This window comes from Pteropus alecto, unplaced genomic scaffold, assembly GCF_000325575.1.
Source record: "Pteropus alecto unplaced genomic scaffold, ASM32557v1 scaffold311, whole genome shotgun sequence".
NCBI classification, from domain to species: domain Eukaryota; kingdom Metazoa; phylum Chordata; class Mammalia; order Chiroptera; family Pteropodidae; genus Pteropus; species Pteropus alecto.
The window spans coordinates 378,577-403,466 of NW_006431916.1; the positions used below are offsets into that span (position 1 = coordinate 378,577).

At 39.8% G+C, this 24,890-nt stretch overlaps 1 protein-coding gene across 6 annotated transcripts in view; it reads left to right on the top strand.

Annotated features, from left to right (window-relative positions):
* RUBCN (RUN and cysteine rich domain containing beclin 1 interacting protein) overlaps positions 1–24,890 on the top strand; it is a 48,603-nt gene that overhangs the window by 17,138 nt on the left and 6,575 nt on the right. The window contains exons 3-13 of one of the 6 annotated variants that reach the window (XM_015600457.2): positions 6,353–6,436; positions 7,916–8,075; positions 8,689–8,795; positions 10,007–10,163; positions 10,794–11,327; positions 12,700–12,744; positions 14,832–14,927; positions 15,621–15,736; positions 16,464–16,674; positions 17,180–17,281; positions 19,748–19,822. In XM_015600457.2, the coding sequence (XP_015455943.1) occupies positions 6,353–6,436; positions 7,916–8,075; positions 8,689–8,795; positions 10,007–10,163; positions 10,794–11,327; positions 12,700–12,744; positions 14,832–14,927; positions 15,621–15,736; positions 16,464–16,674; positions 17,180–17,281; positions 19,748–19,822 (1,687 nt within the window). The remainder of the gene's footprint in view (positions 1–6,352; positions 6,437–7,915; positions 8,076–8,688; positions 8,796–10,006; positions 10,164–10,793; positions 11,328–12,699; positions 12,745–14,831; positions 14,928–15,620; positions 15,737–16,463; positions 16,675–17,179; positions 17,282–19,747; positions 19,823–24,890) is intronic. The other 5 variants (XM_015600468.2, XM_015600463.2, XM_006906141.3 and 2 more) reach the window with 5 other exon arrangements.

Consider the following 24,890-nt stretch of genomic DNA (forward strand, 5'->3'; position numbering starts at 1 on the left):
AGAGCAATTTTAGGTTCTCTCAGGAAACCGAGTGTAAGGTACAGAAATTTCCCATAAACTCCCTGTCTTCACTCATGCATAACCTTTCTCATTATCAGCATTCCTCACCAGAGTGAAACATTTATTACAACTGAATCTACATTGACACATCATTATCACCCAAAGTCTCTAATTTACGTTAGGCTTCATTCGTGGTCTTAAACATTCTGTGGTTTGGACAAATGTGTAATGACATATATCTACCATTACAGTAGCATACACAGTAGTTTCACTGCCCTAAAAATCCTCTGTGCTCTACCTACTAATCCTCCCCACCATACCCTACCCTCAACCTCTGGCAACCACTGATCTTTTTACTGTCTCCATAGTTTTGCCTTTTCCAGAATGTCATATAGTTGGAATCATAAGGTATATAACCTTTTCAGATTGACTTCTTTCATTTAGTAATATGCTTTTAAGTTTCTTCCATGTGTTTTGTACATCATGATAGCTTATTTCCTTTTCTTTTTACTGCTGAATAATCTTTCACTGTCTGGATATATCACAGTTTGTTTATCCATTCACCTACTGAGGGACATCTTTCTTGCTTCCAGGTTTTGGTAATTATGAATAAAACTGCTATAAACATTGTGTGCTGGTTTTTGTGTGGACCTACGTTTGGAATACATAGCAAGGGATGTAATTGTTTGACCATATGGTAAGAGTGTGTCAGAAACTGCCAAAATGTCTTCTAGAGTAGCTATACCATTTTATATTGCTACCAGCAGTGACTAAGAGTTCCTTTTGCTCCAAATTCTTGCCAGCATTTGATGTTGGCATTGTTCTGGATTGTGGCCATTCTAATAGATATCTAGTAGTATTGTGTTGTTTTAATTTGTATTTCTTTGATGACATAAGATGTGATGCATCTTTTCATGTGTTTATTTGCCATCTATATATCATCTTTGGCAGGGTGTTTCTTAAGGTCTTTGTCTCATTTTTAACATCAGATTATTTGTTTTCTCATTGTTGAATTTTAAGAGTCCTTTGTAAATTTGGATAATAGTCTTTCCTTTATCAGATTTGTCTTTTACAGATATTTTCTCCCAGTCTGTGGCTTGTCTTCTCATTCTCCTGACATTGTCACAGAGCAGACAATGAAGTCCAGCTTATCAGTTCATTTTAACGAAATTTAGCTTATTAATTCTTTCTTTCGTGGATCATGTCTTTGGTTTGTATTTGAAAAATCATCACCATACCCAAGGTCATCTAGATTTTCTCTTATATTATTTTCTAGTTTTATAGTTTTGTATTTTACATTTAGGTCTGTGATTCATTTTGAGTTAATTTTTGTGAAAGGTGCAGGGTCTGTGTGTAGATTCATTTTTTTACATGTGGATGGCCAGTGTTTTAGCACCATTTGTCGAAAAGACACCCTTTTCTCCTTTTTTCAAAGATCAGTTGACTCTGTGTGTGTGTGTGTGTGTATGTGTGTGCCCGTGTATTTGTTACAGTGACATTGGTTAATGAAATCTAGTAAGTTTCAGGTGTACAATTCAGTTGACTATATTTATGTGGGTCTGTTTCTGGGCTCTCTGTTCTGTTTTACTGATCTATTTGTTCTTTTGCCAATACCACACTGTCTTGATTACTGTAGCTTTATAGTGAGTTTTGAAGTCAGATAGTGTCAGTCCTTTTTGTAGAAAAACTTCATTCTTTTGTTCTTCTCCTTCAATATTGTGTTAGCTAATAGGTCTTTTCCATTTTCACAGAAACTTTAGAATCAGTCTGTTGATATCCACAAAATAACTTGCAGCAATTTTGTTTGGGATTGTATTGAATCTATACATCAAATTGGGAAGAACTGATGTCTTGACAATATTGAGTCTTCCTGTCTGTGAACATGGATTATCTCTCCATTTATTTAGTTCTTTGGTATTCTTCATTAGAATTTTATAGTTTTCCTCATATAGATCTTGTACATATTTTTTTAGATTTGTACCTGACTGTTTCATTTTTGGGTGTGCAAATGTGAACGGTAATGTGTTTTTAATTTCAAATTCCACTTGTTCATTGCTGATATATAGGGAAGTGTTTGACTTTTGTATATTGACCTTGTATCCTATGACCTTGCTATAATCACTTATTAGTTCCAGGAGGTAGAGGAGGGTGTGTGTGTGTGTGTGTGTGTTCTTTTGAATTTTTCTACTTAGACAATCATGTCATCTGTGAACAAAAGCAGTCCTTCCTTCCCAATCTGTATACCTTTGTGTGTGTGTGTGTGTGTGTGTGTGTGTGTGTGTGTGTGTGTGTGTGTGTGTGTGTTATGCATTTGGTAGGACTTTAGTATGATGTTAAAAAGTAGTGGTGAGAAGGGACATCCTTGCCTTGTTTTTGATCGTAATGGAAAAGCTTTGAGCTTCTCACCATTAGTATGATGATAGCTATAGGTGTTTATCAACTTGAGGGAGTTCTCCTCTATTCCTAGTTTACTGAGAGTTTTTATCATGAACGAGTGTTATATTTTGTCAAATGCTTTTTTGTGTGTGTGTGTGTCTATTATTATAATCGTGGTTTTTCTTCTTTAACCTTTGATGTGATGGATTACAGCAGTTGATTTTGGAATGTGTACCTGGTATAAATCCCATTTGGTTGTGGTATATAATTCTTTTTATACATTATTAGATTTGGTTTGCTAATATTTGTTGAGGATTTTTGCATCTATGTTCATGAGAGATATTGTTCCATAGTTTTCTTGTCTTTTTCTGGTTTTCTGGCCTCAGAATGATTTGGGAAGTATTTCTTCTGCTTCTATGTTCTGAAAGAGATTGTAGAGAATTAGTATAATTTCTTCCTTAAATGTTTGGTAGAATTCACCAGTGAACCCATCTATGCCTGGTGCTTTCTGTTTTAGAAGGTTATTAATTGTTGATCTTTAATAGATATAGGCCTACTTAGATATCTCTTCTTCATGAGTTTTGGCAGATTATGTGTTTTAAAGAATTGGTCCATTTCACCTAGGTTATCAAATTTGTGAGCATAGAGTTGTTTATAGTGTTCCTCTGTAGTGTCCATGGGATCTATAGTGATGCCCCTTTATTTCATTTCTAAGTTAGCCTAAATTTTTTTCTGAAGAAAGGAAACCAAGTTTAGATGCTATTTAGTTAGACGTGACATAGCTAGGAGATATACTGGAGTTGATATCTCACTGCTGCCCACTCCTGGCCACTCAATATCCACTAAGCCACAGAACAGAGATCACAATTGCTGCCAAAATACTAAAGATCTTCATGACTGTAATTGGCAAAATAGTCTGTACATCTAACATTTTTGATTCTCACTTCCTCCTTTCCAGTCTCGGTGAGAGGTCCATTGACTTTTGAGATGCTTCTTGGATCATGTATGAAGTTCTCATATATTTTAAGATCTCTTTCTAGGCTATTTTGTTGCATTGATTGGTCTGTCTCATAATACTTGTGCTAGTTCTATATTTTTTAATTATTTAGATTTGAGTTTAACCCATGCCCAGTAGTCTCAGAAAGGATTCTCAAAAGAAAATATTAGGTTTTCATGATACAAACATTTTGTTATGTTCAGGCCTCTTCTATGTGAGACTATGTTATCTAGGACTGAATATTTCTTTGACTGTAAATATAACCCTTTCCTGACTTAGGCAGTATGGGAAAAAGGTCTTTTTTAACTTGATTTTGCAGTAAGAATTGACGATACCTGTCTGACTTTTAACAAATAACTATTTACTGGTTTTAAGAATTACCTTCTAGGGAGAGAGAGAAAAAAATAGCATAGATGATAGAGGCTCTGTTCATCCCTCTTGTGACCAAATCAAAATTGTGATAGAAACAAGGAGCGAACAGAAAGGAAAATTGCTTGGGATCTAGGTGAAGAAGCCCTACAACTAAGGAGAGAAATAAGAAATCACCCTGCTATGGAAGGAGGTAGGACAGGGCGAGAATGTGAGACTGCCCAGTCCGAGCGGCTGAGTGCGACAGAGTCCATAGCAGTGGCACAGCAGCCAGCAGCTGCAGATGCCTCTTAAAGGGGCTGTGTCCGCAAGCAGACTTTTACAGTGGCGGACCTGCTTGCTCTGGGCACCAGCGCCAGGTGGGCTGCAACAGGAGACACCAAAGACTTACTGGGGGACACTGAGTTGTCAGAATAAGGGCCAGAGGCAAGACTCGCTCTGTACAGAAGAGCTGGTGGTATCTATCGTTCCTCTGTTGAGCCCTCCCCCTCCCAGTGTACAGACTCAGTGCCGCCATAGCTGAGACATCATCAAACTAGATAACAGAGGTCATTCTACCTGTAGGATTCCCTGAAAGTCTGCCTTCCCCAACTCGCGGCCCCACCCAGGCCACATCCAGGTGTATCCTTGGCAAGTCAGGTTCCCCTTGCTGAGCAGTGCCTAGACTCACACTGCTGGCAGCTGACTGTGGTTTCTGTTGTGGCCTTTTGAGGCAACTATAAGCATAACATCTGTGGATTGCTTGCTGAATCTTAACAGATGGCCCTGGAGGGGCACAGGCTGGGGCTAAGTTTAGCCTGCAGCTGAACCCCTCTCAGGACTCTGCCACTGGACACCTACCTCACAAAGTCACACTAATAAGACCGGGAGACTTAAGAACTTTGTTTAGTACATAGAAACAGACACAGAAATGAAGAACACATTATCTGAGATAAAAAGTATATTAAATGGAATAAACAGTGAATAAAGAAGAGGATCAAATGACCTATATAACAAATGACACTGGGAGGGGGAGGCCGGGGAAGCCAAGGACACTCAATCAGAATGGCAAGATAAAAGAAGTCAAGGCTATGATAATAATTTAAGGAGCCTATGGGACACTATTAAATGTAAAACTATCCATGTCATAGGGGTACCAGAAGGAAAACAATACCTTGAAGAGCTATTTGAGAAATAATGATGGAAATCTTCCTTAACTTGGTGAAGGAAATAGACATACAATCCCAGGAAGCTCAGAGAGTCCCCCAAACCAGGAACCCAAAGAGGCCCACACCAAGACACATCATAATTAAAAAGCCAAAGGTTAAATACAAAGAGAGAATCTTAAAAGCAGCAAGAGAAAAGCAGTTACCTGCAAGGGAGCACCCATAAGACTGGCAGCTGATTTCTCAAAAGTTACTATGCAGGGCAGAAGGGCTTGGCACAAAATATTCAAAGTGATGAAACCCCAGAATCTACGACCAAGAATACTTTATCCAGCAAAGCTATCATTTAGGGTCAAAGGACAGATAAAGAGCTTCCCAGACAAAAATAAGCTAAGGGAATTTATCTACACCAAACCAGTATTACAGGAAATGTTGCAGGGACTTCTTTAAGAAGAAACAACATATATCAAAGACATGAATAAAGAATGGTAATAACTACATCCCTATTAACAAGTACCTCAACTGGAAAAGAACAAAATTCTCTTCTCCAACCAAAAGAGAAAGTGGTTGAATGGATAAGAAAACAAGACCCCTACATATATGGTCTACAAGGGACTCACTTCAGATTAAAAGACACACAGAGACTAAAAGGAAGGGGATGGAAAAAGGTATTGCCTTGATGGACCTAGAGAGTATTACACTGAATGAAATGGGTTGGATAAAGACGAATATCGCATAATTTCACATACATGTGGTATCTAAAGAACAAAATCAACAACAACAACAAAAGCAGAAATAAACTCATAGATACAAGAATATTTTGAGAGCGACTAGATGGGAGGGGAGTTGGGGGATGGCAAAAAAAAGGCAAAGGGATTAAGAAGTACAAATGGATAGTTGCAGAATAGACATGGAGATGTAGAGTGTAGCATGGGGAAGATGGTTAATAATGTAATGAATATGGGAAAGAGGGATACTAGATTTAGTGGGGTGATTGCTTTGTGAGTTATGTGGATCTCTGATCACTATGCTATACTACTGAAACTGGTATATTGTTGTATGCCAACTATAATTGAAAAAAAAACATTGAATTGTACAATGTAAATACAAGCAACTAATTGTCTATTTCATTTCAATAAAGCTGGGAAAAAAAAGAATTACCTTCTAAGAAACTGAATGGTGGAGACATGTAAAAAACATTATTTTCACGGTATCACCTTCTGTATTATATATATATATATGTATTCCTTGTTCCAAAGAACAGTTAAAATAATTTTAAACAGTTATCCTTTAAAAAGGTGAACATGTATATATGTATGCCTTTGATTGCTTCTGAGAACCTTTGTTCAGGCAAGGGAAAGTTATGCTTTTTTTTTTTTTTCTCTCTCTCTTTGAATGTCAACACTAGAACTAAGTCTGGTTCAAAATGGTAGTGATTTGTTCACCATATGTGTTCCCGCAACAGGTGTGTTGCCACCAAGCCAATTACTGGCAGTTTGTGAAAGATATCCGCTGGCTCAGTCCCCACTCAGCCCTTCATGTGGAGAAGGTAAGAAGTGAAGGTAACCACAAGGCTTCGTTGTTTGATGTTCTATCTGAAGAGTCTCCTAGGCTAGAAGGATGGTGTGTCAAGTTTCCTGTTAACTGAGGAGAGGAAGTCATCCATGTAGGACTGATTTGGAGGGGAAAATTATTTGCTTTACAAAATAAACCTTGCAAACCTATTGCTCTAGGCCACTTTTTATTCATCTGGGGAAGGGGTGAAAAGGTTTTGTTATTTTCAAAAGATCTGCATATATGGGACCAGAGTGAAGCTGTTCAAGATCCAGGGCAAATAGCAAGAGGTTCTCTGAAGTGCTTAGGGAACTGGGACTGAAATGCTGATAACTTTGAGAAGAGGATGCACCAATTAGAAAGAAATACGAGGTTTCTGGAGGCTGTTGTCAAATGGAGCCAAACACATTTCTAACAGCTTTGGCTACCATTGTAGCACTCTGCTCTTCTGTCCTCTCAGCTCAGCAGAGTACCCCTCATTTCCAGTCAGGGAAACAGAGTCTCAGGAGATTAGGTGACTTGGCCAGTGTTATACAGCTAGTTCCAGATCATTCACTGCCAAATTTATGTATCTATTTATTTAACTTTTTATTGTTGAAAAATTTAAATATATAACAAACTTAAAGGGAATAGTGTAATGTACCCCAAAATATCCATCACCCATCTTCAATACTTATTGATTCATGGCCAGTCTTATTTCATGTATACCCCACTCACTGCCAGATTCATTGCTGAGATGATGTCGGGAAAAATAATTTGTTTATAAATGATCAGGGAACCAAATAACAAGGTGCCACGCTAGCCATTTTTGTGAGAAAAGGTGAGCCCATTGATCTTCTTATGTAGATTTTTTTGTCCTCATTTTATTTTTCCCACCAAACGCTCCTCTAACTTCCTTTTATAAAATATATTGCTGTAGTCATTTCCTCTTAGAAGCTGCCTGAAATTGCAGTTTGTTGCACTCATCCTGGGATATTGAGACCTTGCTTTCAGAAATAGCCAAGTAGAAGGAGATTCCAAATAGAGAATGCTGTGACTAGAGCCAGAAAGAGGTGCTCAGATGGCTTCTCTTTGGTGAAGAATCTTTGGTGGCATTTTTCCTAAATCCTTTCCTCCAGGTTTTTGTTGCATTCTTTGATGAAGGCCACCTGAAATAGAGGACTCTGAGAGAGAAGGCAAGAGGTCAAGTTTACCCTTCCTCTAAATACCCCAAAATAGATGCCTCTTTGGAGTTAGAACGAAAAGAGACAGATGTAGCTGCTTAGTCCCTCTCCAGTGGCCCAGTTCAGCAACAAGGCTATTAATCCCTTCCTTCCCTCTCCTTCCTCACCTAACCTCTAGATGCTGGCTGGAGGAGACATACCTCTGATTTGCTTCCTCTTAACCTGTCTTAATTTAGTTCTCATATCATTAGGTCTCAGTCTCGTTATATTTACCAGTATACATGTTTCGACTCATACCTTTTTGCCTCTAGTTCATCAGCCTGCATGAGAATGGCCAGAGCAGCACTGAAGGTGTGAGTGAGCGTATCATTGCAGAGCTATGGCTGCAGCATAGCTTGCAGTGCCACTGTCTCTCAGCCCAGCTCCGACCTCTGCTTGGGGATAGACAGTATATCAGAAAATTCTACACAGGTAAGTAGAGGTCACTTAGCCAGGTTGTTTCATATACTTCCTCATTGTTTTCCATTTTACTCTTTATAGACTCACTCTTATCACAGGATCTCATACTTTTACTTGATGCCATAGAGGTTCCAGTCAGAAACACATAGCCAGTCTTCTCTTTTACTTTCCACGTAATGCACGAACTTTATTCCCCTACTTCCATGTACACAAACCAATAAGAGTAACTATTCGAGTTTCTATATTTCAATCACTGCCATATACTTTTTATACATATACTTTTAACAACAGCTCTGAGAGTTGGGTATTAATATCCCTGTTTTCCAATCAGGGAAGCAAAGCTCAAGAAGGTTAGTAACTTGGCCAAAGTCACCTACATCCAGGATTCAAATATGGGTCTTTCTGACTTTGAAACTTCTTGTCCTGGCCTCTGCTATACTGCACATGACTGAGACTCTTCCATACTTTATTTGTACCTGGCTCCCCTTCTCTCTACAGTGGCATAATTCTTAAGTCATTTTTACCTTTTCCCTCTCTCCTTCCCTGAGCTGCTTCCAGGGTCATACAAGGAAGCTAAAGTTCTCTCTACAGGACTTCATCACTGTGATAGCTTTTCTCTCCCCAGATACTGCTTTCCTGCTAAGTGATGCCCACGTTACGGCCATGCTCCAATGCCTAGAAGCAGTGGAACAGAACAACCCCCGCCTTCTGGCTCAGATTGATGCATCTATGGTAAAAGGGGCAAGAAATTATCTGTGTCTGTGCCAGCCTCCTAGACCTCACCAGGATGTAACCCTCCATAGCCGGCTACTTCTTCATTTAGGCAGTTGTGAACTGAAAGGCTTAAATTAAAAAAAAATACTTAGAGAAGAAGGGGAAGTACATTTAAGTACCTATTAAAGTAAAGAGTCTGAGCTTAGGCCTGTTTGAGGTGGGAAGTGTCTACTTCTTTATTAAAAAGGTTAGCAGTCCCCAACCTTTTTGGTACCAGGGACCAGTGCTCCTATGAGAAGCTAAAGCCTGATGATCTGAGGTGGAGCTGAGGTGGTGATGCTAGCACTGGGGAGCGACTGCAAATTCAGATGAAGCTTCTCTCACTCCCCCGCCGCTCACTTTCTGGTCTGTGGCCTGGTTTCTAACAGGCCATGGACCTGTACCAGTCCGCAGATCGGGAGTTGGATACCCCTGCTTTAAACTCTTTTTTAAATCCTTAGTCTGAGTAAGGGCAGGGTTGACAAATGAGCTGGGGAGAAGAGGAATGATTTTGATAAGGAGTAGAATTTATAACATCAGACCTAGTATGGACTAGTGTTGTGCTGGATCATTTTTATCTTTGAAATGTAAAGAGAATTTTTTTGGTTGATATTGCTTATTATTAACTCCAGTTCACTCACTTCATTACTAATATCAGTGCTTCATTCAGGTAGAATGGAATCACAGTCCCTACTCCTTTTAGGGAGAGATCCCCTATCTCTCCTGATTTAAAAATTTTTATTCTTAGTTACCATCTATTGAATACTTTGTATGTGTCAGACATAGTGCTATGCATAATTCATGCATTATGTCATTTAATTCTCACAACTCCATAAGGTAGGAGGCCACTGAGGGACAGAGTAGATAGGTCATTTGCCCAAAGTTTGGACCAAATAGCTTTTAAATAATAGGGCATGGATTTGAATTCCAGTGTGACTTCTGACTCCATGTGCATAGTCTTAAGCACTTTGGTTTGATCATCGAGGATTCCCGTGGCAGAAGCTGTGGTATATGGCAGGACTTTGAGGTTTCAAAGTTGTGTCATCTACTTGGGAGTAGCTATGTTGTGTCTGTAGGCTCTGGCTGTAGTCCAAGCTGGCTGCCAAAGGCTGGCTTCTACCAGTGTTTCTGTAGTGCTAAGTGCCCATCCTCTGAGGGCCTCCCTAACTGTGACATGTTTTTTTTAATAGTTTGCCAGAAAGCATGAGAGTCCACTGCTGGTTACAAAGAGCCAGAGCCTGACAGCTCTGCCTGGTTCCACGTACACCCCTCTAACCAGCCATGCTCAGCATTCCTACTTTGGATCCTTCTCTAGCTTCCAGCAATCCGTATCCAACCACGGACCAGGTATGGGGATAGGAAAGGGTAGTCGTGACATGTATCTTCAGCCCTGGAAAGCTGAGGACTTTGTGGGTGCCCACAGGCTGGATATAGATAGACCCTTGGGTTGGTGCAGTCTGTCAAACTTCATGTCTTAATAATGGACATCTTAAAAAGGTATATAGCAACTAACCTAAGATAATTCAGTGGAATCATTAAAGAAACAGAGGAAAGAGATGTTTTTAGATTCTCCTGGATTTCTAATCCACATTGCCAAAGAGACATTCTAGCAATAATAGCTAACATTTATTGAGTGCCTACCATGTCCCAGGCTTTGTTGTAATCAATTTATATGTATCGTCTCATTTAATCCTCAAGATAGTCCTATAGGGTAGGTGTTATTATCTGCTTGTTTTACAGATGAGGAATGCATTCTAATAAGCCATGAAGCCACTGTATCAAGAACTTATGCTCTTAGCTTAGCTGCTTCTAAGTAATTTTTTACTTACTTCAATGACTTGCCTTTTCTGAGGTGATACCATGAATCCTGGGCACCCAGTAATGATATAGGGAGTTTGATCCTTAGTTGTGGAAAAGCCTTTTATATTCCAAAGGCTTCCAGTTCACCTTTCCCTCCCCTTTCTGTTTATATCCTAGAAAGAAGATCTACTTCCTTTTCACTCTCTGGCCCGCCCCGGAAACCTCAAGAAAGCAGAGCGCATGTCTCTTCAGCAGAGGATCAAACCATCCAAGCCCCTCTGCTTCCGATCTCTGTGTTAGCCAGGGATTCCCCCTCAACCCCAAATGAGATGAGCTCCAGCACTCTGACCAGCCCCGTAGAATCATCCTGGGTTAGCAGCCAGAATGATTCCCCAAGTGATGCCAGTGAGGGGCCTGAGTACTTGGCCATCGGCAATCTGGACTCCCGAAGCCGCGCTGCCAGCTGTCAAAGTCACAGCAGCAATGCTGAGAGCAGCAGCTCCAATTTATTCTCCTCCAGCAGTTCCCAGAAAGCAGATTCTGCTGCTTCTTCCCTAGTAGACCAAGAGGGTGGTGGGCAGAGCCAGCTCTCCAGTGTCCTTCGCAGATCCAGCTTCTCAGAGGGGCAGATACTCACTGTCACCAGTGGAACAAAGAAGAACCATACTCGCTCCCACTCAGATACCAACATTGTCTCCAGAGGAGCCCCAGGTAAATGATAATCACCAGCCTCTAGTTAGTAATGTGGCCTCCTGAATTTAGGGACAGTATATTATTAAGGGTCTTCAAATGACAGAGAAGTTATGTTTTGGATGACATGATGGCATCCTGCTTACAACAAAAGAGAGAAGTTAGTAATATAATATGGATACCCAAAGAATCTCTCTGAGAATATTTGTTTGTTCTTTTATGCATTGCTAAATGGTAAAAGCTTTCCTGTATTCTTCTACTAGTTCTTTAGCATTAGAGCATAGTGCGACTCATCAGAGTTCAAGTTTTAAATGTACCTTTCAGACACAGGAAGTACTAATAAGTTTTTAAAATAACCCTGTTAAATTCCTCCCTTTCCTGTGATTCCTGAGACGTTTGATCAGAGTGTGTTACCAGTATGAGAAAGGCAAAATGATATTAGGGTTTCCTCTTTAAAACTAGAGATATAGTGACTGTGGGGTGATGAGACCTATAAGCAAGTAGGTGGAGCTGACTAGGTATAGCTAATTCAGGTTGAGAGGCAGGTAAGGATGCCCTGGCCACTGAGACCTCCCTCACACAAACACCAGCTGCTAGTAGCAGAGAGCACCCTAGGCACAGGGAAGGTGGGTCTCATTGCTTTTGCTATCTTCCTGCCACCTTTCCTGGGTTGTTGGTGTCTGGCAGGCTTTGATTGGGTTTCATTTGTAAGAGAATCTCCATAACATCCAGTATAACATGGACCTTTGTGCCCAAAGCAACTTCTTTGTGGGAAAGCCCCAGAAATAAAACATACAAATAAATTTTAAAAATTAAGAACATAAAAGGAAATTTCCTTGAGCAACCAGAGCTGCCATTGATTTCTCTTTGTAATTCCTAGAAAGGTGAGAGCCAATGCCCTCCTCTGAAATTTCTGAATGGCAAACTTTTATCTCTGTTTTTATGTCAAGAATGTGGTTTGGTTTATTGGAACTCTTTAGAAAAAAAAAAATTTTCAAATCAAAGCCTGTCTTCCCACGAGCTTTCTTAGATGTGACGAGTGCTAGGGTTAGATCCTCACTTCACATCTGCTGCAAGCCTGATATCTACTGTACTCTGGGCCACTGGTCTTTGAGCATGTAATAATTCCCTGCCCTCATTCTTGAATCCACCTGGATATCAGAAACCACAGCTACCTGCATTGGAAAAGGGAGCCAGAGAAAACCTAAGCAACAAGAGTGTGAGGGGGTGTGGGTCATGTGCAGCTTCTTATATGAGTCATCCCTTCATCAGCTCAGGGTTCCCTCCCGAAAGTTAAATCCCCACATCTGCTAGATCAGAGGACACTCTTTTTCTCACTCTCTCTATTCTCATTTCTTCTGTCTGGACACTACACTTGTCTCTCTACATACAGGAGGCCCCAGGAATATCACCATTATAGTTGAAGATCCCATTGCAGGTTTGGGAGCCAGTCCTCCTTTCTGTGTGCCACCTCCTCTTCCTTCTGCCCCTCTGTGACCAACTTGCTCAGTTCAGAACCTCCTTTTCCATTCTGGTGTCAAATCAAGTCTGGCTATTTTGGTCCTGCTAAGATGTTTGGACCTATCTGTAAAATGGCACCAATATTTTGCATAAATGTGTTTTCTGCCCATGACTTCCATATGCTTCATTCAGTCTCCCAACTGCTTCTGGGAGGCAGTGTTAAGACTTGCCAGTTCTGTTTGCCCAAAGATGAAAGTGAGGTCTGCTATTTGTCTAAGGCATCGTGATGAATCATGGCAGAATTTTTCGTAAGACTGAGTACTTGTTATGGATTACTTTGTTTTCCTTGAATTAACACCAGAATGTATTTTCTTCCCTTTCTGTGGTCTTGGATGTGGGTGCATGTCTTTTGCCTTTCCTAGAGTCCCTTGTTTCCTTTTTCTTTCACCCATCTTCCTTCCCCTCTAAGTTTCTCCTCACCCCTCATTCCAGTCATTGCATAGGATTTTTCTAGTGACTTAGTCTGTTTCTTTGGTTTTCACAATGGTATTCAGACTGAATATTATGTTCCACTCTGCATACTATAATGCATGGAGGTATTAACACTTGAATGTGTCTGCAAGACAGCAGCGTAGTGAGGGAGAACTGAAAACTGTGGTCTCCTGGTAATGGGTGAAGCCACTAGGTACGTTAGCTTGGAACAGAGAAGGTTAAAGAGGAACAAGTCTGTGAGACCGCCATTTAGAAGAGCGTTGTTGTTCTCAAGGAGATGAGAAATTGTAAGAAGACAGATTTCAAGTGAATATGAGGAAATTCTAAGAATTAGAGCTGTTCATTTAAATGGGCAGCATCAGGAGGTAGTGAGCTCAGTAAGCAAAGGCCGGATGGCCTTTAGATGTTTTAAAGGAATAGGGTGCTGTTGTTGGAGTTTGTGTTGTGCACTGAGTTTGACTGGACCTCAGAGGTCCCTTCCAAGTCATGGTTTCTTACCAGGGCATCATGGTGACTACCGGTTTGCCTTCAGTTCAGTTGTGAGGAGCAGAGCCCACTCAGGACCACCAAAAATCTTTGAGGCCCAAGGAAGACACAGAGTTATCTCTCACCACATAGTAACATATTTTGTGAGAGGAGAAGCTGACAAGTTGGCATCATCTGTCAGGGAAATGGGTTGGATGCAGCTCAATCATTCTTTCTTCCTGAGCATCCTGCTTATTTTTCAGGCACCCACCTGCTTTTCTGCCTGCTCTTCCTTCTGTGACACTAGAATTTTGTATTTTCCTTTGAAGAATATCAGCTTCTTGTTTCCTGTGAGCCCTGCCTGCTGCTGTTTCTCCACTCCCAACTTTTAGTGTTCTTGAAAACTTCTACCCACGCATTGCCTACTTTGCCAGCCTTCTCTTGCAATCTCCTTCCTTCTCCAGTAAGGCTGGGCCTATAGTCCTTTGGTTACAAGGCCAACATCCTTGGCTTCTCTAGCATTGTCTTATGCTTCTTTGAAAGACATTGCTGGATTTTATTTTGCACTTCTGCCAGTTCAGAAGTGAGTTAAATTTGGAGGTATGACACATTTACATTTCAGGTCCAGGAGAAGCTATATCCTAGTGTTTCCTTAGTGAGTTTAACCCTTCTATATTGTTTTAAAACCTAGTGTCAAGCTGTCAGAAAAGTTTCAATGTGCTTATCTTTGTTTTACCATGTGAGAACTGTTTTGTATATTGGTTTGTCAAGAGGGTAGAATTTGGCTAATATACCTGGAACATTTGGTGAGAGGATAGAAGAAAAGAGAACTAAATTCATGAATTCACTTTCATTTGATTCTTTTTCACCTTTGTGTTGCATTCTGGGTCATGTTTTTTCTTTTTCCCTTAGAATATACTGACTTCCCATCTCCTTTCTTCCCCATGTGTTCCTGCATTCTTGGACTGTTCCCTGTTGGTGTGCCGCCTCTCTCCTGTTTGGGAGGGCATTGGGAATGGGAGCAGTTAAATGTTGAAAATCCAAAGTTGGGAATGTATCTGTTGCTCACCTGGTATGTTTTTACTCCCTGGTGGTCACTGACACTAGAATCCTGCAATGATAAGTCGAAGTTGAGAGGCCACTTGCCCTACTCTGGCCCAAGCAGTGAAGTCAGCACACCCAGCTCTCTGTACATGGAGTATGGTAAGTGAGTACTAGGAAGGCTAGGGCTGCAGTTGTGTCTTTGCTCTCCCCTTGTGCCTGCTAAGCTCTGAGCTGTGTGGCTCATCTCAGCTATGTGGAGGGTACATACTGTACAGCCTCACTCTCCCATCATTTTCAACCCCTGTGCTAGAAATCATATTGCCCTGCCATTTTTCTTCTCTCTGACTTAGAGGTCCCACCCTCTCTTATGCTGTGGGTGTTATCACCATGAATGTTGAGCCACATAGAATGGCTCTCTGAGTGGGTGAGAGGGACCTTGAAAAGAGGCCTTTGAGTGTCTGGGCTTAATTAGTAGAAGACAAGCTCCACATGGAAATCATCCACAAGAGGAAGCCATTTGTTTTCTTGTGTGACTCTTGGCACAGGTTTTTTGTTTTCTTTTTTGTGGGGTAGGAGGGCAAATATGTCGTCTTAAATAAAGGTGTTAAAAGAATTGTTTCCAGGCTCTCTCTATTCGTGCCACCATTCTTTAACCAAAAGGCTTAGTGCTCTGCGATCCTGAGATTCAGAGACATTCCTTTAGAAGGTAAATATCTTCTTTCCAACCTTTACCTAGGAAAACTTGGGAACATCTTTAGTGGTAAAATCATCAGACTTCTCAAAGAAGCTTGACTGTTACAGATTTGTTTTTTAAATCAGAGCTTTTCACATCTACATTCTATTTTCCCACAGAGGGTGGTCAGTACCTGTGCTCAGGGGAAGGCATGTTCCGAAGACCTTCAGAAGGACAGTCCCTTATCAGCTACCTGTCTGAGCAAGACTTTGGCAGCTGTGCTGACCTGGAAAAGGTGAGGAATCTAAGGGACTACCAAAGAGCCTGTGAGTTAGGAAATCTGGCCTGAGGGGCTGTGGTGCCATTTGTTCTAAAGAGCTCTTGGGTACACAGCAGTAACATGAGTATAGACTACAGGAAAGATAAGCTCAACAAATTCTATCTCTGGAGAACTCTTCAGGGAGTAAATGCTCTTTATCAAGTCCAAGAATGTTACTGATTTTTGTCTTAGAAGCTGCCTTGGGTAGAGAAGCATTGAATTTCAGCCATGTTATTGTTTCTGTGACCCCTGGAACCTTAGGGAAAAACTATATATTTCCAGAATCAGCTTCTATATTTTGTTCTAAGGCTTAGATATGTAATAAATAATGTCCCTGTATCATTTTATAACTTACAAAGCACTTTATCTTGAGACATCACATTTACCTTAATACTTTATGTATAAGTGTATAGGTTTAGAAAAGACCCTGATATGAAATTCTGGACTTCTTCTCTGTTATATTTTTATGTAGAAAGTAGGGCAGGAAGGCCAGGCATGGACAGATCTGAGAGCAAAAAGAATATAGGACAGGTTTTTTTGACCGTCAGCTTTCCTTACAGTAGAAGTGTACGTTTTCCCTGGGCATTTTGAATAAAAGCAGTGCATGCCTTGGAACCCCTGTTTTCCAACATTATAATCAGTGAGGCATTCAATATCTCCAGCCCTTTGCTAAGCAACTTCTGTGGTGCTTTCCTTCCCCCAGGAGAATGCCCACTTCAGCATCTCAGAATCCTTAATTGCTGCCATTGAACTAATGAAGTGCAACATGATGAGCCAGTGCCTAGAAGAGGAGGAAGAAGAGGGGGAAGACAGCGATACAGAGATCCAAGAACTGAAGCAGAAGATCCGCCTTCGTCGCCAGCAGATCCGCACCAAGAATATGCTCCCTGCATACCAGGAGACTGAGCATGGAAGTGAGTGAGGCTGTGAACACCTCCGTTCCCGCTTCTTCCGGGCTTCAGGATAAGAGTTGGTGCCTCATAGGCTTTCTTTTTGTCTCCCTTAATTTGAAATGTGATAACCAAGCCAAGGGTTATTCCTCTGTCAGAAAGATTTTCTATGTTGTTCTATATTTGTTTTCCTACCAGACCAGAGACCTAGAGTTCATCCATTTCCCACTTCAGAAATATCTTCCAAAACATAGGTTTCTAATATGAGTGCTAAGACCATTGGTCCTAGATTCATTTCACAGTTGTACTTTGTATTTACGTGAAACTTTCTAAATTTCATGAATAAAATGGATATCAACCAGTAAGAAGAACTAGTTTCCAATTTCCCAGCCCAGCATCACTCCCAGCCAAGGTTCTATTGAAGTTGCGCAGGTCCCTTTCATTGTGACCCTAGAAGGAGGAGAAGATGTCTTTCTGTCCTGTTTATTCCCTCTCCCACTTTTTTTTTTTTTTTTTTCTAATGGAACAGGCTTTCGGGTCACTTCCAGCAGCTCCCAGTTCAGTTCACGTGATTCGGCACAGTTCTCTGATTCTGGCTCTGCTGATGAGGTTGATGAAGTTGAAATACAAGGTAAGAAGTGACAGTTTATTTCAAAGGAGTTTTCATTACCCTTTTCTTTCGATTTGGAATCATAGGCTGAGAAGCTTTCCTTAAGTAGGGGACCTTCAATATGGCCCATTATGGAATGTTAGTTATTGTAAGGGTTAGCCCCTCTTGCTAAAAATAACACTCCTTTAAAATTTAAGCCGAAACTAACACTGAAAGAAAGTGTTCCGGTGGAGTGAGTTGGCTGTTGAAGTCGCCCTGATGTTTCTTCCTCATTGCACCATTCACTTGGATTCTTACCCTGATTCCTCCTGCTAAGGGCATAGGGCTGGCCCATGCCTATGTGAAATTAGAATCCTATTCTCTTGTATTCCATAGCACAACTAAAATTGTTTCAAGGTGTTTAAAAGGAGCTTTATTACAATCCTAAGAGAAAAAGAGAAAAAGTCATTGGAGGAATAAAAGCAAAAAATGAAAAAAAGTTTACAAAGTAGAGCTTTATTTTCTGTCCTGCCAGTGCTAGGTAAATTGCTTACAGACTCTTGTGCTTGTCATAAGGATCTTCATAGAGAAGAGGAGGGTTCTAATTTGAGAAAGCAGTTGTGTTTAATTAGGCTAACCCATAGTTAATGGGTTAATCCATTCCTGCAAATCATAGATTTCTTCAAGTTCCCATCAATACAACAACAATAACAATAACAACAAACAGTTCAGGGACATAAGCTTTCCCTCATGATTGAAACCCAGAGTAATTTTATTGTAGAGGTGAATTATATTTGTAATTCTCCATTGTAAGATGATGATGAACATTTTATTGCATGAGGCTCTGATTTCCTATTTACATTAGTCTAGAGAACCCATTCACCTGCACAGACCTCCAGGTGTGGTAGCTGGGTTTCCTCCCCATGCAGAAATACGATTTTTACACTTTTTTCTAGGTTGCTAGGAAGTCTTTCTTCTGTGTTCTCCTTAACAGTATCTGATATCTATTTATGACAATAATAGTCACTTAAAACTCCATTTTTTTTGTTCGTATGTGGTTTTCCAACAATGGTTCTCTAATTTTCTGAGACCAACTAAGTATTCTATAATTCAGTTCTTACACTAACTCTAGGAGTTAGCACAAACTCCACAGCTTAAGTTTTCAGTCCCATAAAACTACCCCCACTTCAGATGCCAGCCACAAATGGGGTCACCAGGCTCCCTGCACTTCTCCCCAGCCAATTCAGGAGTTCCCATGACTCCCCACCAAGAGTCAATAATTTGCTAGAATGACTCGCAGAACTCAGAAAAGCACTATATTTACAATCACAGTTTATTATAAAGGATACAAATGAATGGCTGTACATGAAAAGGTATGTAGGGCAAGGTCCCAAAGTGTCCCAAGCCCAGAAACCTCTGTTCTCATGGAGTCAGTGCACTGCTCTCCCAGTACATCAGTCTGTTCACCAACCAGGAAGCTACCCCAAGCCTCATCATTGTGAGTTTTTATCAAAGTTCCATTATGTAGGCATCCGCGATTAAATCACTGGCCATTGGTGATTAAACTCAGTCTCCAGCCCCTCTCCCCTCCCAGGAGATCAGACATGGGGCTAAAAGTTCTGGCAACAAGCTCTGTCCTGAAGCTATCTAGATGCCCTGAAAGTCTCCCTGTTAGCATAAACTCAGATATAATGAAAAGTGGCTCATTATGGATAACAAAAGACATTCCTATCGCTTAGGAAATTCCAAGGGCTTAAGGAGCTCTCTGTGCCAGGAATTGGGGCAAAAACCAATATATTTTATATTATACTACTGTTTGACTGATTTGATCTTCAAATTAGAAAATAAAAAGGGTTCTACCTTCTCTCTCAGGATCAACAGTCTGAATTTTATGAGGGTAATATCTAGGTAAGTTCAAAACTTGCTGCTTCACTGGGTTTGGATAAGTTTGTTCCTTGCAGCAAAGCAAGGAGCCAGGAGAATCTGTTTAATCTAGAAGGAGCCAAATTTGAAATAGTCTGCCTGGGGGTAGCATGAAATGCACCCTCTGTTGGAAACTCTTGCTGCAGTGGGCCCAGAAGAGATAATTGCAATCAGCTAACTCATCAGAACAGAAATCCTTGAAGAAAAAGACCTTAGGGCAGAGTTTCTCAAACTCTAGCCCAGATAAATCTTAGCTATGGTAGACTATCCTGTGCATAGTAGAATGTTTAGCATCATCCTGGCCTCTACCCACTAGATGCCAATAGCACACCACACTCTCCCACAACCATGACAATCAAAAATGTCTGCAGACATTGCCAGATAGCAAATCTGGCAAAATCCCCCCGTGGTTAAGAACGAAAGCTATAGTGAGTAGTAAAACTGTAGGTATAGGTTCCTAAAAATAGTTTGTCTTTTGGAGCTTAAGTCAAGTCCTGATTCCAGGAACATGTCTAGAACTGTCATTCTCGTTGATTTACTTCCTGTCTAAATACTAAAGGGCCCACTTTTATAATTATTACACAGATGGTAGCGAAGGATCTAACCTGACTCACATGTCAAAGAATGGACTCTCAGTGTCAATGGCTTCGATGTTTTCAGGTAGCCTGTGTTGGAAGTGTGGGTGGGCTCATACCTGCATGTGTGTGAATGTTTGCACTAGCCTTTGTATGTAGTTTATCATGTGATACCTGTCGAGGTTACAAGGATTATAGTATTTAGAAAACTAGCTGGGAAAAACGGGGCTTAAGCTATCCAGGAACATTTCAGGTACTCATTTTCTTTTTCCTCATATAACCCCCAACAGTCCTCCTCACTGAGATTGTCCTTAGGTGATACATAAACTAAGTGGTCATTATGGCTGACGGAAGTAGTAGACAGTTTAAAAAGAAATGGTTAAGTGAAGAAATTTCAGTTCGAACCCATAGTTAAGCTATGGCCACACATCCAGACAGCAAAAGTCAGAATTATATGAAACTTAGTGTCTCTTCAAGAGTTTTGAATTCTGAGAGCCAGCTCTCAGAAAGTTCTCTCCTCTAGGTACTTTGTATACAATTAGAATTTAGTGCTGTTGGCTTTCTGTAGGGGGGCGAGGGGGAGGTTAACTGAAAGAAACTGGCAGTTTTCTGCTCAAAATGGCTTTACACACGAACAACAAAACTCAGGACTTTCTATTAAACAGTTAATTTTTACTGTTAATATTGTCAGCTACTAGAATTTGAAATAATTACATAAGATTAGATCAAGATTTAGAGAAATAAAAGTAATTAGTTACCTTTTTCTCTACTCCTGAACTGTTATAATTTATTCTAACATAGAATAAATTTATTCTTCCCTTACTTGAGAAGTACTTAACTTAAGCCACTTTTTAACTGGTTTCTAATGTGTTTATAACCACAGCCCTTTGCTGTTGCATTAATTGACTGCACCCACTTTAACCATAAAGTATACCTTTATTTAGTCTTAGCATCCTTTCTTCCCCCGTTTGGGAACTTTAAAGCTTTTTTAATACATCAAGAATGTGAACCATTTTTTCAATAAAAAAACTACTTTTTCTTGTGACCAACACATTATGGAGTCTTGGGGGAAAGCTGTCAGATCAAGCCTCTCTCAAAAGTAGTGACTTGTTTTATCTTCTTTATACATGCAGAGTCCCAATTATCAAAGTAGAATATACAATTCATTTTTCTCTAGATTTCTTTATTGCTTTCTGTTCTCTTTTCATGTTTCTGGTCTTTACTCAAGTTTATTACTAGTACCAGATTCTTTCTAAAAAGTGTCATACTTTTCATTAGCAATCTTTTTGATCATGTCTAGAGGTTTACAAACGTGTTTCTTTTTGATCATCTTAAGTGATTTATGCTATTGAAGAGTTTCTTGGGATACTATCATAGGAAAATCGTCAGAATCCATAGCATCCTTGGAAAAATTACTTAAGTATCATATTGTAGACATTGTGATAAATACTTTGCATATTGTAATGCTCTGCTTAATGTAATCACATTTCTTAGAGCCTGATTCATTGAGTAGATAATATGGAGCAGAAGTATTTCTGAAGGAAATAGATTTGAAAGTTACTTCCTAGCAATAAAGTAGATATAAACCTTGTGGTCATAGAAAGCTTATTCATAGAAAGCTTTGTGTTCATCAACATTTCTTTTTAAAAACAATTTTACTGAGGTGTAATTGCATATAAAAATTTACTCTCTTTAAGTGTATAATACTTTTTAGTAAATTTACAAAGTTGTGCAACCATCACTGCAATCTAGTTTTAGAACATTTTGATCACCCCAGTAAGATCCCTTGTGTCCATTTAGTTATTCTCGTTCCTATCCTAAGCCCCAGTTCACTGTTAATCTACTTTCTGTCTCTATAGATTTACTTTCTCCGGACATTTCATATAAATAGAATCATACAACATACGATCTTTTGTGTCTGACTTCTTTCACCTCATCTGTTTCTTCTAATGGTGTCTGCCAGTTGGTATGATATCTTTTATAAGATCCCAATTCCAGATAGTCTTTTCAATTTTTTTTAGTTTTAGAGTTTTGTTATTTTTATCCCCCCCTTGTCCTCTTCTATTAACGCTTGCATAAATTCTTCTTTATCTTTCTTGATAGATTCTTACAGAATTTTAGTCTTCTGTACATATGTATCTAGACAGAAACCACTCAGTAATCTGAATAGGGAAAGTGTAATATAAAGAATTATTAATTTTAATGGGGGAGATTGAGATAATGAGAAACCAGCTATTAGGAGTAAAGAGAATGGTAAAACATACAGGAAGAGCAGATATAGGGAGCAGTCACTACCCAGAGGGCTGAGATAGGAACAAATATAGAAGAGAGGGCCACATCCCCAAAGCAGCAATTCAGACCTGGCTCAGTGGATGGTAGAGAACTTCTCTACTGCAGAGCTGCCCTGAGTGTCAGGGGATGCTGTCCACAATGGGTGCCATGCCAACAGCCCTCACCAGGAAATCATTCTCTGGAGTGCTGGAGGAGGTCTCCCCCGGGGATGTGCCATGCCTCAGAACTCAAGGGTGCTGGAGGAAGTGGTTCATGGCACGTGGCACTTGCCGTGAAGCTTTCTCAGGAAGTGCCATGGGAAGCCATTTATGAGAAGTACCACTAGTGGCACTCTGCCGCAAAGCTGCCCGAAGGCTTGCCTAGCCAGGAGAAAGTCTCATGCACTACAGGAATTGGCCTAGAGGAGCACACCAGAACCAGCAAGAGAAACCTCTCCTTTCTCCAGTGTCCCTCCAGTGCCCTCTACTGACAAAGCTTAACATCACACCAGCTGGCAAAAGATTGTTTACAAGTTTACAAGTCCAGCTTCATTGTCACAGAGCAGACAAAAAAAGGGCAGGTTTGAAGCTGAACAGCAATAAATTTGTAACTGGCAACATATATAAAGAGAGAAGTTCATGGACTGTATTTTCTGACAAGTTTTTAAATTGTATCCAGTTCATGGTAATCAGTTGCTGTTCCCCACCATCCTTTTTTTTTTTTTAGTAATTTTTCCTTTAAAATAGTATTTTGGTTCTCCATTTTGAAATGTTTCCTCTTAAGTCAGCAGTTACAGAAAATTCACTGGAGTCAGATTTCTAGATGTGTTGGCTGTCACCTTATCTGCTAGAAGGAAAGCAAGATGGAAACCAACATCAAACTGGACAGTAAATTCTGAAGTTGACTCTATTCCCATGCCTCACTTATTTTAAGAATTTGTAGAATTTGCTAGGGTACTGAGTTTTTAACCAGATCTTCCCTGATCATCCTAATACCAGTGTCTGGATGTGCAAAAATTCTTTTTATAACGTCATTATTTTTGTTGTTATTTGTTTTTATATTTTTGAACTTTTTCAATCAGTAGTAGTAGCCTTATCCTATTAACACATCAGAAGCGTTTGAAATGAGTTTTTGTCAATGAGTCAATAAAAGGTTTCGTAGGTATGTTAACTTCCATTTGGAAGGCGAGCTTCTTAGGCTTCTTTCTAAAATGCTTTCATTTGGGGTACATTTGATCCATTGAGATGAATAGGTTCTTCCTCTCTTTTTATTCCTTAATTGCCTTAGGCCCTGGGCTGCTTTTATCCAGATCCTCGGCTGGTGTTGCAGTCACAATAAATTATCTGCTTGAACTGACTTGAGAGTCAACAGAATGCAGCAGAGGCCCCGTACCCACAAGGCCTTCATGATGCTTTACCAGTGACAGGTGTCAAGTCCCTTTTGATATCAGGTGCAGCCTCTCTACTCCTGGGGCAAGAGCCTTACATCTAAACCCATGTGGTCTTCTGCACTCTTGGGAAGTATTCATGATTAGATAGGAAATCTAGTGAAAAAGAAGAAACGTGATAAATATGACAACTATATTTTCCAAAGGGGAGAGACCGTTTTTTCCTCTCAAAGAAAAAAAAGACTTTGTGAGGATGAAGAATCACTAAATAGTTTTTATGAAGACGATGGTTTCCTTACCAACCATCTGCCACCTCTCCTCTCTGGTGTGAAGTGTTTTCTTTAATAGCCTGACCGTAAAGTAACAACGTTAGTTAGCTCTTTATTGAAGGGTATCTCAGATTTTCTCTTAGTTTTCCTTTTCGGTCACTCTGAAACAGGCTCAAATTTGCTTTTTGCTTTTAGCCAATTAATCATTTATTTAGAAAATATAAAAACATTATATAGAAATCACTCTGAGGGTTATAAGGACAAGGCAAGACTTAAGTACAATCCAAGGCAGTGTAAGTGTTATTCAAATAAATGTTACAAACCCAATGGTCAATGAAGGTCTACTATTGCCTACAATTTTTTTTTTTTCTCCACTACCACTTTTTAGAATGGAATAGACAACTAACAGTATATTGGGATCTGGATTTTGGTGGTGCAAATTCAGACATAATTATGATATATATATGAATATGAATATATATGAATAGGAATATATATATCATAATTATCTGTCTGAATTTGCACCACCAAAATCCAGATCCCAATAGTCAAAAATTTGTTGCTTTCTTAAGTTTTTCTATGCTTAGAGAGTGTATGAAAATTGACAGATTTCAATTCTGTTCTTATATATATATAGCTTTGAAGACATTGATTTGTCAGGACTATTATTTGAATATATGCTTGCATACAGAACCCTGTGTTAAGTATTTTGGGGTTAAACAGAAGAATTAGACACAACCTCATTTCCTCACAAAGAGATTTTATAATCTAATGGTGCATACAAGAATATAGAGATAGGAAATGTGAAGAACAATTGAGCTACTCATGGCCAAGTGCAGAATGATGTCATGTAATCTTAGTGCTCTATTGAGGGGCTAAATGCAGTAGATTGATCATTTGTGTAGGTTTCATTAGGGAAAGGTCTTTTCACTGGGCATCAAAGGAAATGAAGGATGAAACTTATTAGAAGTCTTGTTTTCCTGACTTGAGTCGATTCTTTCTGCCTTTCTTAAACATGACTGCTATACTTCACATTCTCCCCATCAAAAGTATTTGGGTGATGAGGTCTCTGGAGGTTCAGGCATATCATTATTAGAAATCATCTTCAAAATCATTTATCAGAAATATGCTTTGGAAAGTCTGCCATAGTTTTCTGTAATTATGCCTGTGAATTTTATAGTAAAGATCATGTTGAATAGCTCCATGAAAATTTGTTAGTTACCAAG